We start from the raw sequence: 12,545 nt of genomic DNA, 5'->3' as shown, positions 1-12,545 counted from the left end.
TTCTCTATGATGGACCACAGGGCATAACTTGCCAAATGGACAAACTCCAATATCATTCGCTCAATGGCATTGGCTGAGAGAGGCTCTGCGCTCTTCGTATACTGTCAATCCCGGGTAAGGCTGCAAGTCTTATCAAGCATGCAGCTCGTATGGTAATAAAAGCACACGCATAATTTCTCCTTGAGGCAAGCCAAATGTGACTTTGACAATTAGAGTCTTGTTATTCTACCTGTCTTGGGGGCACTGTCTCTGAGCATACAGCACTGTCTCTGAATCTTAGGGAACATATTTTTGGCTCTTGGTAATTGCGCACATGCGGCTTCACTAAAAGCCTGTGTGGTTCCCATCAGAAGGAAGGCCACAAGTGAAGCCCATACCCGGGCCGCTTTTCAGAGAAAAAGATCCCCTTTCTAGTCATAACGTTACATAAAGAACATGAGCATGAGATAGGTTCCTTGCTCATTGCTCATTTCAGTCCCATTTTTTCCCAGTCCATATTGTTACACATCAAACATATACTGTAATTCCTTCAGCTGAAAGACGTTCATGGATTTTGAAAGGAACTACATGAACTTGCAGTTCCTCAGTTGTCAGTAAGCCCCACGTGTACAAATACTGAGCGCTGAAAAAAGCTGCAGCCTTAGCCAAAATTGAATCAAATGACAGAAAGCTACCAGTATCCACCAAAAGATTTCCTAGGCATGCCCAGAAAGCACACGGTCTGTGCAGTGGTGCAAGTGGATTGTAGCTCTCGGACGTTTGACGCTTCCTCTGTCCATCGGTTCTGCCACCGACCAAAACCTCAGTAAGTCAAAAGACACATCAATTGCTTCCAATGGTTGTGTCTTTGTCATTTCATACCAGGTACTTCCTTGGGTCATGTCTTCCTGGCTCCCATTCCCCCCAAAACACCTAACACGTTTCTTTTACAAGTAGATGAAAGTGAAGATGAGAATTTACCTCGTTGGGTCCGCTCGTGGCAAAGGGAGACTGAGTTTGAGTACCATCTACAGTTCCGTAGTCTGTATAGTACTCTCCTTCTACATTGTTTAGCTGAGTCATGTTGAAAAAAAAGGAAAGAAGAATAAAGGGAGGGTTAACACAGAGGCACAAAACAGAGGTTATTGGCTTGGGGGTCCTCTCAAGCTGACTCCACTACTTCTACAGAGAAGGGGGTTAGGTAGCTCTCAGTCTGCCATCATAGATTTTCCCGCCGAAACTTCGAGGCGGGAAGATCTTGATGGGACCTGGTCTTTTCTTTACTTGTGCGTTTACCCTAAAATCGCCTCGGGGTCGTGCGGGCGCTGTGGCCTGGTAGCCAGGCATCTGTCGCTTCTTCTTAGCGGCAAACTTTTTAGCCGGCGATTTTTTGGCGGCCAAGAACTTTAAGGGCTTGGCCTTAGTTTTACTGAGGGACTTTCTGGTCCTCTTCTTTTTCATGGAGACACTACGTTTCTTTCTCTGGAAGAGGTTGTGGTGACAAACAACACCAAGACAAACATGGAACATTTAAAAGTGGAAATGATTTGAGGTGACAAAAAAAGAGGAGATTTTTTTGGGATATATAGGTCAATCTGGGACAGATGCACAAACAAAACAGAGAGGATTTGCCTTTCAGCAACTCTTTAGAACTATTGCACTATGGTAAAAAAAAACCAAGGTGATTAGATTTCTTTTGCTGCGGTTCCCAAAATGTAAAACATTATGTCGCTGATATCTGATAATGTATACAATAGTTTTAAAGACATGCTGGAATGCAACCAACGCTCAAAGCAGATGGCATTCGTCCAGTGAGAGAAGGCAGCAGCCTCATAAAACAAACACAAGGAGGAATGACACAGTGGGTACGTTTACATGCACACTTATAATTCGATCGTAACCCGATCAAGGCAATACTCCAAATGAAATTGAAATTGTAATGTAAATGCCTTTATCTGGTTATCTTAATGGGAGTAAGGTCATAATCAGAGTAAACAGAACCTGGGTAACACATCTAGATTTCTGCTCAATCTTTCCATTTATTGGGGCATGTAAACATCTTGGTCAGACTTCTTTTGTTTTTTTCAAACTGTGCATGTCAAAGGTCATCAGACGCAGTAACATGGATGTTATATTTCTAAAGCAAACAACATGGCATAGTGCAGTGGAGTGACAAGGGGCTTATTACATGAATCCATGTAAACCTGGGTATGAGAGAAATCGCGTTACTTTGAATGCAAACGTAAATAAAACCAAATATTGCCTTAAGCTGATTACTCCCAGTAATCGGGGTGTTGGTGCGCAAGTAAACGTACTCACTGAGACACACAGACGGTACACAAGACGAACTGAAGGAGGGACGACTGACAAAAAGGACACACAAGTCTTTTTTTCTTTTCTTTTCCTTTTTTCCATTTACCTGAGGCTCGGAAAACTCGTCAGTCGGAATGGTGTCTGTGGCTCCCTCAGAGTAATCATAGAACTGACTGTAATCTAAGTCATCAGTAGTGTACTGGAGGGGTTGAGAGGGAGAGAGAGAGAGAGAGAGAGAGAGAGAGAGAGAGAGAGAGGAAGAGAAGTCTTAGCATTAGCATTAGCATCAAGTATGCGGAGCGCTGTTTTTAACAGCAAGATGATACAAAAATATCATCCTGAGCATACTGCATGTTCAGGCAGTTAAAGCTTAATAATTTTATTTCATTGTTTATGGCAAACAAGTATTGTGAAGTATTGTGCTAATAATATCATATCAGCACAATACTTCACTCATACAATACTTTTATCTGCAGTTCTTTTGCTGAAGCTTTGTTATATTTTAGTCATGAATATGAGCAACAGCACTGAAAAATGGTTAGAGGTTGAAATTGGTGGTAACACTTAACTTGAAGTGTTGCTCAGAGGGCATTGTAAGACCTTAAAAGCACGCTGTGAAAGAATATTGTGAGTGCACTATGAGACCTCACAATATGCTTCAAATGAACGAGATAAAGTGTTACCAAATTAGATAATTATCTTAATATGGCGAGGGAACAAGTAAACAAATGGTAAAACTAGCCATCACTGTAACATGTGGGTTTTGGCCTACAGACATGTAAACAGGTGGGGTGTTTAAAAGCTCATAAACTGGAGGTGAACATCGGGAAAACCTCAGAGACAAAAATACCAGCTGCATTCGGAGGGATATCGTCATGGAACTTTCTTCCTGCTAGCATGTAAATTATATCCTTCGGGGACTTCTAAGGTCAGCTGGATTAAAGGGGTTTGATTTACAGAAAGTGTGCCGCCTTGTAGTTCTGATTACCCTTTCCCATTTGGTAAAGTGTCTCCAGTCTCTCAGCGGGCGTAAAACTACAGAATATAATGTTCCTCAGAGGAAGCGCAGGGGGGGAAAAACCCAAACTTTAGCCATAAAAGTTTATTACTTCATACTGGAACTTGGAAGTGGAAGTCTGAACCCGACCCCGCGCATAATTAATGAATGGGGTGTGGTATTTGGGCGCTTGTGTATTTCCAATTATCAAATTAATCAAAGATGGTTAGCTCTCAGTGAAGCTGGCACTGACTTGACCAAGTAATTGCAAAGCTGACCTCGGACCTCGCCATCCATGATAACTTCACCCTCCTCCAAATAATTATCTTAATCATTTCTAGGCAAACCTTCATCTAACCTTCTGTTAGATGAAGACCTATGTCATAAGCAATGTTCTTGTCAATAAATGATTCATAAATCTATGGATTGACAAAGGCATATGTTCCGCTGTGGCCTTGACTGCTGTCTCATTTCTTTTCCCCCTTATTCTCCTCACAAGAATCAGCATCAAAGGCCAAACAGATGTGGTTAATTGGCTTTTCTATTGCATCCTTAAGTATGAGAAAGACAAGCGCGGGGGAGAGAGAGAGAAAGAGAGAGGAAGGTCAGCCCTATCAGCTGCTTTGTATTTAATTTACTAGTTTGCACTTCATATTGGAATCAGTGCCGATCTAACTCCCAAGTTCTCGCACTTGAATCTGTAAGTGAAGCCTGATATCGATACTTTAATGACACACACTTTGGTGCAATATATAACCTTTCCAACAAGAGAAATGTCTCCTGTTGCTGCTATTTGTGAAGTTCATAGTCATAGCAGCTGTAGTTTAGAAGAGGAGCTTTGGCTATGCAGGCTGCATGTCATTTTGTTTTATTAGGCCTAACCTGTATCTGTATTGTTATGCCTGTGAAATAATCCTGAACATCTACAGTGTGTATTGCTCTCTAGGGAGCTGTTTAGGCATATACAGGCTGTGCTCCATTCCCAGAGCGTAAACCCTGCGGTTTGGCCACACACTGCAGTGGATCTGTAAAACGCATTAACAGAACAAGCCAAAAGCCTCGTCAAAGTGGACACCGACACAAAGGCACTGAGGGAATTTCCCTTGGGATCCAACAAGTTACTCAGCAAAATACTACACAGCTAAAACGCAATCCTCAAGCCTCATTTAAAGAGTTAAAACCCTCGTAAGCAATGAGAAGACTACGCATGTGAAATTTCTGACGAACGAAAGGAGCTCCTCAAATTGCTCCTCTCACGAAATCAATTGGGACCCTCGAACGGTGCCCTGTGGGATCTCCCCAGGGTCCCCCCCCCCCACCCTCCCCGGTTGACTCACCTCTTCCTCTGGCTGCTGGGCCTGCAGGGTGTGGCCGTGGGGAGTGTCACAGTCCGGGCTGTAGTGTTCACAGTAGTCGTACGCCGCTTTGGGATCAGCCACGATCAGAAGCTGCTGGATGTCACCCTGCAGAGAAAAGAAAAAGAAACTAAAATCAGTTCACTGTGGCACGTGTAATCGTGTAAATTCCATGCCTTTTTTTCTAAATACATTTAATATTAGAATACTGACTGAATACATACTGACTCTGCATACTATGATACTGACTATTTTCTGAGTTAATAGAGGTTGACTGTTCAGATGAAATTGGATCATTGGCAGAAAGAGCAGAGAGACGTGGCATCATAGACAGAACGTAAGATCATGTCTCATCTTGCTCTCACGCTCTCTCGCAGTATAAAAGGTAAATGTTGTGTAGAGTGGCATAAATGTAAATCTAAAATTACAGCTCCGATCGCTGAAGTCCCGTACACTTATGGAGCCTGGCGGTGTAAATTCCCCCCGTGTGTGATTAAACAGCTTGACACACACCCCGCAGAGTCCACATTCACAGGGCGCAGGGAGGAAACGGAGTTCAGACGTTGGGAAAATTATTATTATCAGCGCTGGAGCACTTCGGGAAATCAAACAAACGTGTATCATCAGGACAAAAGCAACACCTGGCGTCCATGTGTGCGGCAGTAAAAGACGATGGACTCAAGAGCAAGAATAACAGCAATGTCCAATACTGACACACAGGTTTGTGATGCTCAGCTGTTAGGCCAATACAGAAGTATGATTCTAGGATGGCTTCAGACTTGTGAAATATAGTGATATAATAAAAACAAAGCAGCAACAGCCAATGCTTTGAGTGCAGCATTTGTTATTGCCATTGTTTGAAATGGCGGTGGTGGTGGTGGTGGTGGTGTGTGTGTGTGTGTGGACTACTAATCTGAATCAGACTCAGCTGTTGCTGTGGTACACAAATGCTCACAGAAAATCATGATTTTCTTAGATCAAGCCCATTCGTCTAGACTAAAGCCGCAAGGCCACATGTTTAGCCGCAGTGTCTGGAAGGAGAAAAACGTGGGAGCGTAAAAAAGAGGGCAATGCAATCGAATGGTTAAAATATCTCCATCTCTGAAAATGTCCCTTGGGAAAACAATAAGAAAATGTGTTGGCGGTGAGAGAGCGCTGACCAACAATAAACAATGCCCTCGCCTGAAGAGCGTAGTAGGCATAATAGTACAGGGGAGAGAGTAAAACCTTAAGCATCTCGGACATGGTTTGGCAAAGTGGCTCAAACCGCCGTGTTCTCTGGCTACGGTCGGGACGGGACACCACAATGCCCGACACCATTCCAGTACCGTCTCGCCTTATTATCAACCTCGGGGCCAAAGCACACACAGCTCCCTGCAAGACAGCGAACATCTTGGCTGTAGTATCTGGCTTTTTCTTTGCGCTCTGTAATTGCTTGAACTAACGTCCCGGAGGCTGGTTTTCCGAGCCTGTGCACACCTTGCGAGGACAGCCGAGGGAGTTCTTGGAAGCTGGATAAATGAGCGTGTGTTTGGTCAGGCTGCTTGGCAGGTTAACACACAGAGGGATGCCTGAGCCCAGAGCTAAAATCCCGATGCACTCATGTCAGGAGGGACACTATACGTTGAAGAGCAGCATAGACGATTGGCAGCGAAACAGGAGAGGAAAGGGGCAGGCTGCAACTTGTCAGGAGAATGTGTGTGTGTGTGTGCGTGCACGTGTCCTCCCTGAGTAAAAACAGTAGATCTATGGATCCTTGACATGCACCGTAGTATAAACATCCATGCGCTAAGGCTTGTCCCATGGGAAAACATACTGCACACCTTTAAACTTTCTCTGTGTGACTACCCATCAACATCTCATTGCACAACTTCAGACTGACAGTCAAGACGCTTACGTAGATTCTTCCCAATGTACATCTGGGTGGAATAGTTTTTTCAAGAGGATTTTTTTTTCTCTGACTGGTTGAATACATCAAAAACAAAGGAGCTGACATTGTCAGTCAATTAGTAGGACTTACACTTATTTGTAGTGTATTCACGAATCAAACTAAAATACCAGCAACAAATAAAAATCCACACATCCTCTGCTTTGCATGGTCAGCCCCATATTAAAGCACTAAACCAACCGTTTGGAAGTTTATGCCCCTTGGTCATCTTACCCAATATGTGACAAGAGGATTGGCACCAAGTCATCTCTGTGTCTCTGGTAGATACCTCTATCTGGTGCGCATGCTAACGCTTTAGCATACAATATGTAAGTAATCATAGGTGATTAGCGTTAGCATGAGCACTCGACAGAACTACGGAGATGACTTTGGTGCCAATCCAAAGGGGACCAATGGGCCAAACTCCTAAAAAGTCAGTGGAGTCTTTTAAGATTTTCAATCTTGGATGCACTATTTCACATTTTCACCATGGCCTGGGGAAATGGCCTTGATTCTAATTAACTGCAGGTGTCCTGCGTACAGTATACCTGCGAATAAAGCACTAGCAATGCAAGTTATCTTCAAAGAAAACAAGTCAGTAACCAAGTCTCAGTACTAACAGTGGCTTCAAAAATAACATTGTACAGCCATGATATTACAATGCAACCAGGACACCATTATACTCACTGAGACCCTCAGACCCAACAGCTGACTTGCCAGCGATACCTAGCTGCTACTAGCTTAAAACTATGGTCAGACCGATATTGACTATGGGCCAGTCAGTGTTGTTAACTTCGTATATGATGGACATAATGCAATTTGGTTGATTACTTATTTATTGAGTAATAGATCAATGCTACACTGTTTGTCTATGGGAAGCCCTTAACCTGAACTGATTCTAATGAGAGATCAAGCACCAGCAAAGTTGCAAAGGGAGTCTCTCTCTTGAAGTTTTTGCGAACTAAACCCCAATAACATTTCACTCTACGAAAATGTGAACAGACACTTCTCTGTTTTTAATCTTGGGCAAAGTGTCCGTGGTACAAGTGGAATTATACGCCCCTGCGAAATAATACCCCTTAGCCTCTGTGTCATCCCTTCAAATCATTTGCCATACACCTTGTTGGCAGACCATGAAAAGATAAAACTGACCTGCCAAGCGGGCATGGGACAACAGTGAACCAGGGTGCCAAGTCTGGAAGGGCGTCAGTAGAGGTGTGTGTGTGTATGTCTGTGTGTGTGTGTGTGTGTGTTTGGGGGGGCTGGACAGAGAGAGAGAGATCAAGCCTGGCCCTGAGTTAAGTTGACATGTATTACCTCATGTGTCACCCTAAGACCAACAGTGAATGCTTGAACCCTGCCTAGAGTCGGCTCTAATTAGTCCGTGTCTGAGAGCCGCCCGTCTGCACACAAATAGGCTGTGGAGACATGGTGTTCAATCCCCAGACCGGGACCAGGGACGAGGGAACTTTTGACTCTGACCTTATTCATAAGAGGACATGAGCAACGTCCCCCCGACACAAACATTCAACAGTAAATGGACATGGAATGAAAGAAAGGAAATTACCACAAATGTGTGCTCAGGGCATAAAAAACCCAAGTCCAGGCACTCCTGTGGGCTTGAAAGTTAAAAAGCCTTTAATTAGAGAGGGCTGAGACATTAAACAAACCTATGTGCATCAGACTTTGCTTTCAACATACAGTGATAATATTTCCTTTCCTCCTTTCCTTCTCTTCAAGAGCGCCTGTGGTTGTTTGGGGCTACCTGAAGAGCTCCTACAGTAGTATCTTTCCTCCTAGGAAACAGACAAGTTTCTTTTTTTCACCTATGTCTTTCAGAAAATAAGAGCACGGTCTATTTGCCAAACAAAGAAAAGTCGTCTCAGGAAACCGAGACAATGCAAGTGAGACAAGGCAAGAGGGAAAGAAAGAAACACGACGAGGGATCCAGAGACAGACGGGCAGGGACTTAAGAGGGAGCAGCTGGGATGGTAAAAGATGTTTTGCGTTTGGCGAACACCTGGGGAGAGTTATGCCAAGTCTCTGGGCCGGTCGACCACTGTGGACTGCTGAGATAAAAGCCTCTGGCAACCTGGAGCAAAGCCAGAGCTCCAAAATATGCCCCTCCTGGCTACAGCACAGCACAGCACAGCACAGCACAGCACAGCACAGCACAGCACAGCACAGCACAGCGCTGCGCAGAGACAGACCTGTGAGGCTGTACGTGTTAATGACTGCAGAGTCAGAGGTCAACGAGAAAAGAGAGAGACTGAAAGAGAGAAGGGGGGGTCAAGATCAACAGCTGAGGACTGTGAATCCCTATTGAGATCAATTTACTATCTACTATACCTAGAATCAATTTGATATGCATTGTTGCTAACACTTTACTTCAAGTGGAGCTCATAAAAGCCATCATAAACACATTTAAGAATATTGTGAGTGCATGATAATTATTATACAATACTTAATGCACTTCAAGTAGTGTTACTGTATTATAAACATGCTTAAAACTTGCTTTAACTGCTTAAAAATGACTCAGAAATGCTACCTCATAGGGTCTTTATGTTAATATATCGCTGTGAAAATTAGTTGTGATGACACATTCCAAAGCTAGAAAAAAAAAATCAAAAACAGCAGCTCAGTGATTGTGTTTTTGCAGGGCTGATCAGGTTGGATTCACCACACATCTTAAAATCCTTTCCTGCGTGCTGGTTCTCATAATAAACAGGGAAAAAATCCATTCTTAAAACACCAAGTTCTACCTTGACCCCGTCCTGACCGCAATGCCCCATGGGATATAAATACACATGGAAAGGGGTCAAAGGTTAAAACAGTGCACGGCAAAAATATCTGTTTGCCACAGAGTTGCTGCAGTAAAGACAACTTCCACCCACTTTTGAATGATCACAAAGGAAAAGTGTTTGATTTTTCTGTGATAGAGCCAATAGCAGATTGTGCAGCTCTCTTGCTTCTTCTCTGCTCTGTCTCTCCAGCCATTGAAATCCAATTACATGTTGTAATTACAGAGCGAGCGCACGGCATCCCTGGCCAAATCAAAACAGGAGTCATCACCATGGGGCTTTTGACACACCTCTGCCCAGGGCAACATACCTTTAGTCCAACTAGTACACTCAGCTATAATTAGACAGCACCCATACATCAATTAGCCATCCCTTCCTCAAAGTCTATACAGCACAGTTCACCTGAAAAAGGAAGGGCTGTTTAGAAACGGCATCAAAAGGGAAAAGGAGCTGCCACACCAGCCAGTTAGGGTATCAAGCCTCAAAAACATGACAAAAAAAGGGTCTTTTCATTGTTCTGTATTTGTCTACCTACAGACAGCAGTCCTCAGCCACTGAACTCTACACCAGGTGTGGACAGGGTACCAAACTATCCTGCTCCAGTAGAAGTAGGCCTAGTTTTAATTTTGCTAAAAATTTGACTAAAGTAGAAGTAAAATTACTGCTGGAAAAATCTACTTGAGTAAAAAGTAGCACATTTAAAATGTAGGCCTACTCACACATTGCAACATCTTTCCCATGCAACGTAAAAAGGATGAGAGGATAAAGAGTTCAGTATGTGATACTAAACGTTATCTGCTGAGCGTTATAAAAATAAGATTATGAAATTCATGTCATTATTCAATCTATGATGGAAAAAACACAGAAAAAGCCCATCCCCATTATTCAATAACATTACTATATTGACGTTTCTCTTGCTTCTAGCTAACCTAGCCAGCAAAGTTAGCTTAGTAGCTAGACAACAACCAGGCTAACAAAAACCAATAACACTGTAGCTGGATGCATATGGCCTTTTGGCTAATGTTAACTAAGCTACTATCATGGATAAGTTTGAGTAGTTAATGTTACAGTGAAATTTAAGTTTCCCCCACCAGTGCAGGTTTGATGCAGATGTCATTTACCTTTAGCCAGTTTCTGATGCAATGCTTATGGAGAGCCTGCAACGATGTACTTGATTCAAAATGTAGTAAAGTAGTCCTAAAATACTTCAGGCAAAACATAGTTAAGTAAGGTAAAATAACTGGCTTAAAAAAAATAAAAGCACAAGTAAACAAAAAGCTACTCAATCGCAGTAACGAGAGTAATTGTAACTCGTTACTTCCACCTGTGCTAAACACCTATACTCATTTAAGCTATAGACACTTATCCTATCTAGTCTATTTAAAGAAGCCCTGTGCAGCTTGTAAACCAAGAGCACTGATAAAAGCCCAATGTGCTGGAACATTTTCTTAACTTTTCATGTCAAATTAAAATAACCTTTTGCTTTTACAATCTCAGCTTCTTCATGTCTTTTTGTTAGGCTTGATACCCTAACTGGCTGGTGTGTTGGCTAAAGTAATCACTGGTGTCTTAGTCAACACAGGCGCAGTATCAAACATTAAGGAATTAGTAAGGGCCACTTCTTTCTCAGAGAAAAATATCTCTCTTGACGTAAAAAGACGTATCTCTAACAAAAGCCAAACCACTGAGACATCAGATGAGGAAGAACCCCATCTAATTTATAGTGAACTGGTAAGTATGCATCCCTTTCAAACTAGCTTCTTTGTCGTTTCCAAACATAGGTGACTATACAGAAGCGCTTAAATATTATTTTCCAGGGAGTTATTTTCAGCCTTTATTGACTTATGCAGCCTCAGGAACGCCTCGGCACCATCTAGTCCCTCTGCTGAGACAAACTGAGCACTGAGGAATGTTTGCCTACCAGGAATGGAGGGCATAGGCAGGTATGTATGTGCGTGTGTGCGTGTGTGTGTGTGTGTGTGTGTGTGTGCTGGCCTCGGACAGGTAATGTCAGCCAGGGATGAATAGACAGTCTCATGGCTTCGGCTTGGTAGGGGGGCCTCGAGGTGGGGAGGTGGGAGAGGGATAGGAGGAGGAGGAGGAGGAGGAGGAGGTGAAGGAGGGGGAATATGCAGGAGGGGAGGAGATGAGGAAACGAGGAAGGTCCGACCGGGGCAATGAAAGGCTCCCATTCATCCAAACCAGATCCCTTCGCAGCTCCCCGCTCGCCTCCAACCTGGGGCAGGTATCGCATGAATAGGCGTTTATGAAAAATGCAGGTCAACTTGTGAAAATAAATGTCAGGGTTTGAATACGGGAGCGAACGGTTGCCCTGTTTTGGTATTATATACTCCGGTATCAGTTTGGTGGATCTGCCTCCTATAAATGAAAAACTCTCCTATAAGCGGTTTAAAGGGGAAGTGAAGTTTACTTTGCAACAAACTGAGAAGTGGCCAGAAGTAAGACAGCTTAGCTAGTGCCATGAATATCCTATGATTTTTTGATTTTTTTTTCTTATGTTGTACATAAATTATTGTTATTTTGTCTCCCATCAAGGACCAGAATGGAAATAAGCGTTTTTAGTGACAGTTTCTTGTGCTAACTATGCTAATTGCTTTTTTTTATATCATGTATTTTTTATCTATCAAATCAAATCATGTTGACTAATGAGTTCCAATTTTTCATTTGCATTCCTTTCAGCAAGAGCAATTTTACTGACTTGATTTTACTTTCTCATTATTGAATATATCCCAGCATGCAACAGGCCGACGTGGATCTCCGAGGAGAGCAGGAACAGAGAACAGACAGGAGGCCTGTTCCAAAAACCGCACAGAGAAGACCCTGTTAGCTGACTTATGGCTCCTATTTTCAGCCCTTCCACTGGCCAACCTCTGACTGGACACACTATGTTTCATACAGCTGCTGGCTTCAGTGCCCTTTCATAAATATAATCCAACCTGACAGGAGATATGAAAGCAAATCTGCTTATAAAACTGTTGCTGTTGCCATAAAAAATTAGTCCATATATCTTCTGTGTTGACTGATATGGCACAATGAACTGTGTCAGATTCTCCAATATCAGTCAAATCCATATTTCAACCAGATTTAACATAATTTATTCCCAATGAGGGTCATTTAATGCATTAGGTTTAGGGTTAGGCATAGTAATTCTC

The 12,545-nt window shown here is 42.9% G+C and overlaps 1 protein-coding gene across 1 annotated transcript in view; it reads right to left on the bottom strand.

The window, feature by feature from the left end:
- col11a1a (collagen, type XI, alpha 1a) overlaps positions 1-12,545 on the bottom strand; it is a 90,167-nt gene that overhangs the window by 63,551 nt on the left and 14,071 nt on the right. The window contains exons 5-7 of the mRNA XM_071904060.2: positions 4,627-4,752; positions 2,399-2,491; positions 961-1,053 (exon numbers count right to left, since the gene is read on the bottom strand). Coding sequence (XP_071760161.2) covers positions 961-1,053; positions 2,399-2,491; positions 4,627-4,752 — 312 coding nt within the window. The remainder of the gene's footprint in view (positions 1-960; positions 1,054-2,398; positions 2,492-4,626; positions 4,753-12,545) is intronic.

The sequence above is a fragment of the Centroberyx gerrardi genome, chromosome 22 (genome assembly GCF_048128805.1).
Source record: "Centroberyx gerrardi isolate f3 chromosome 22, fCenGer3.hap1.cur.20231027, whole genome shotgun sequence".
Classification (NCBI taxonomy): Eukaryota; Metazoa; Chordata; class Actinopteri; order Beryciformes; family Berycidae; genus Centroberyx; species Centroberyx gerrardi.
Note: the sequence above shows the minus strand (reverse complement) of the source record. Positions and strands in the feature narration are given on the sequence as shown.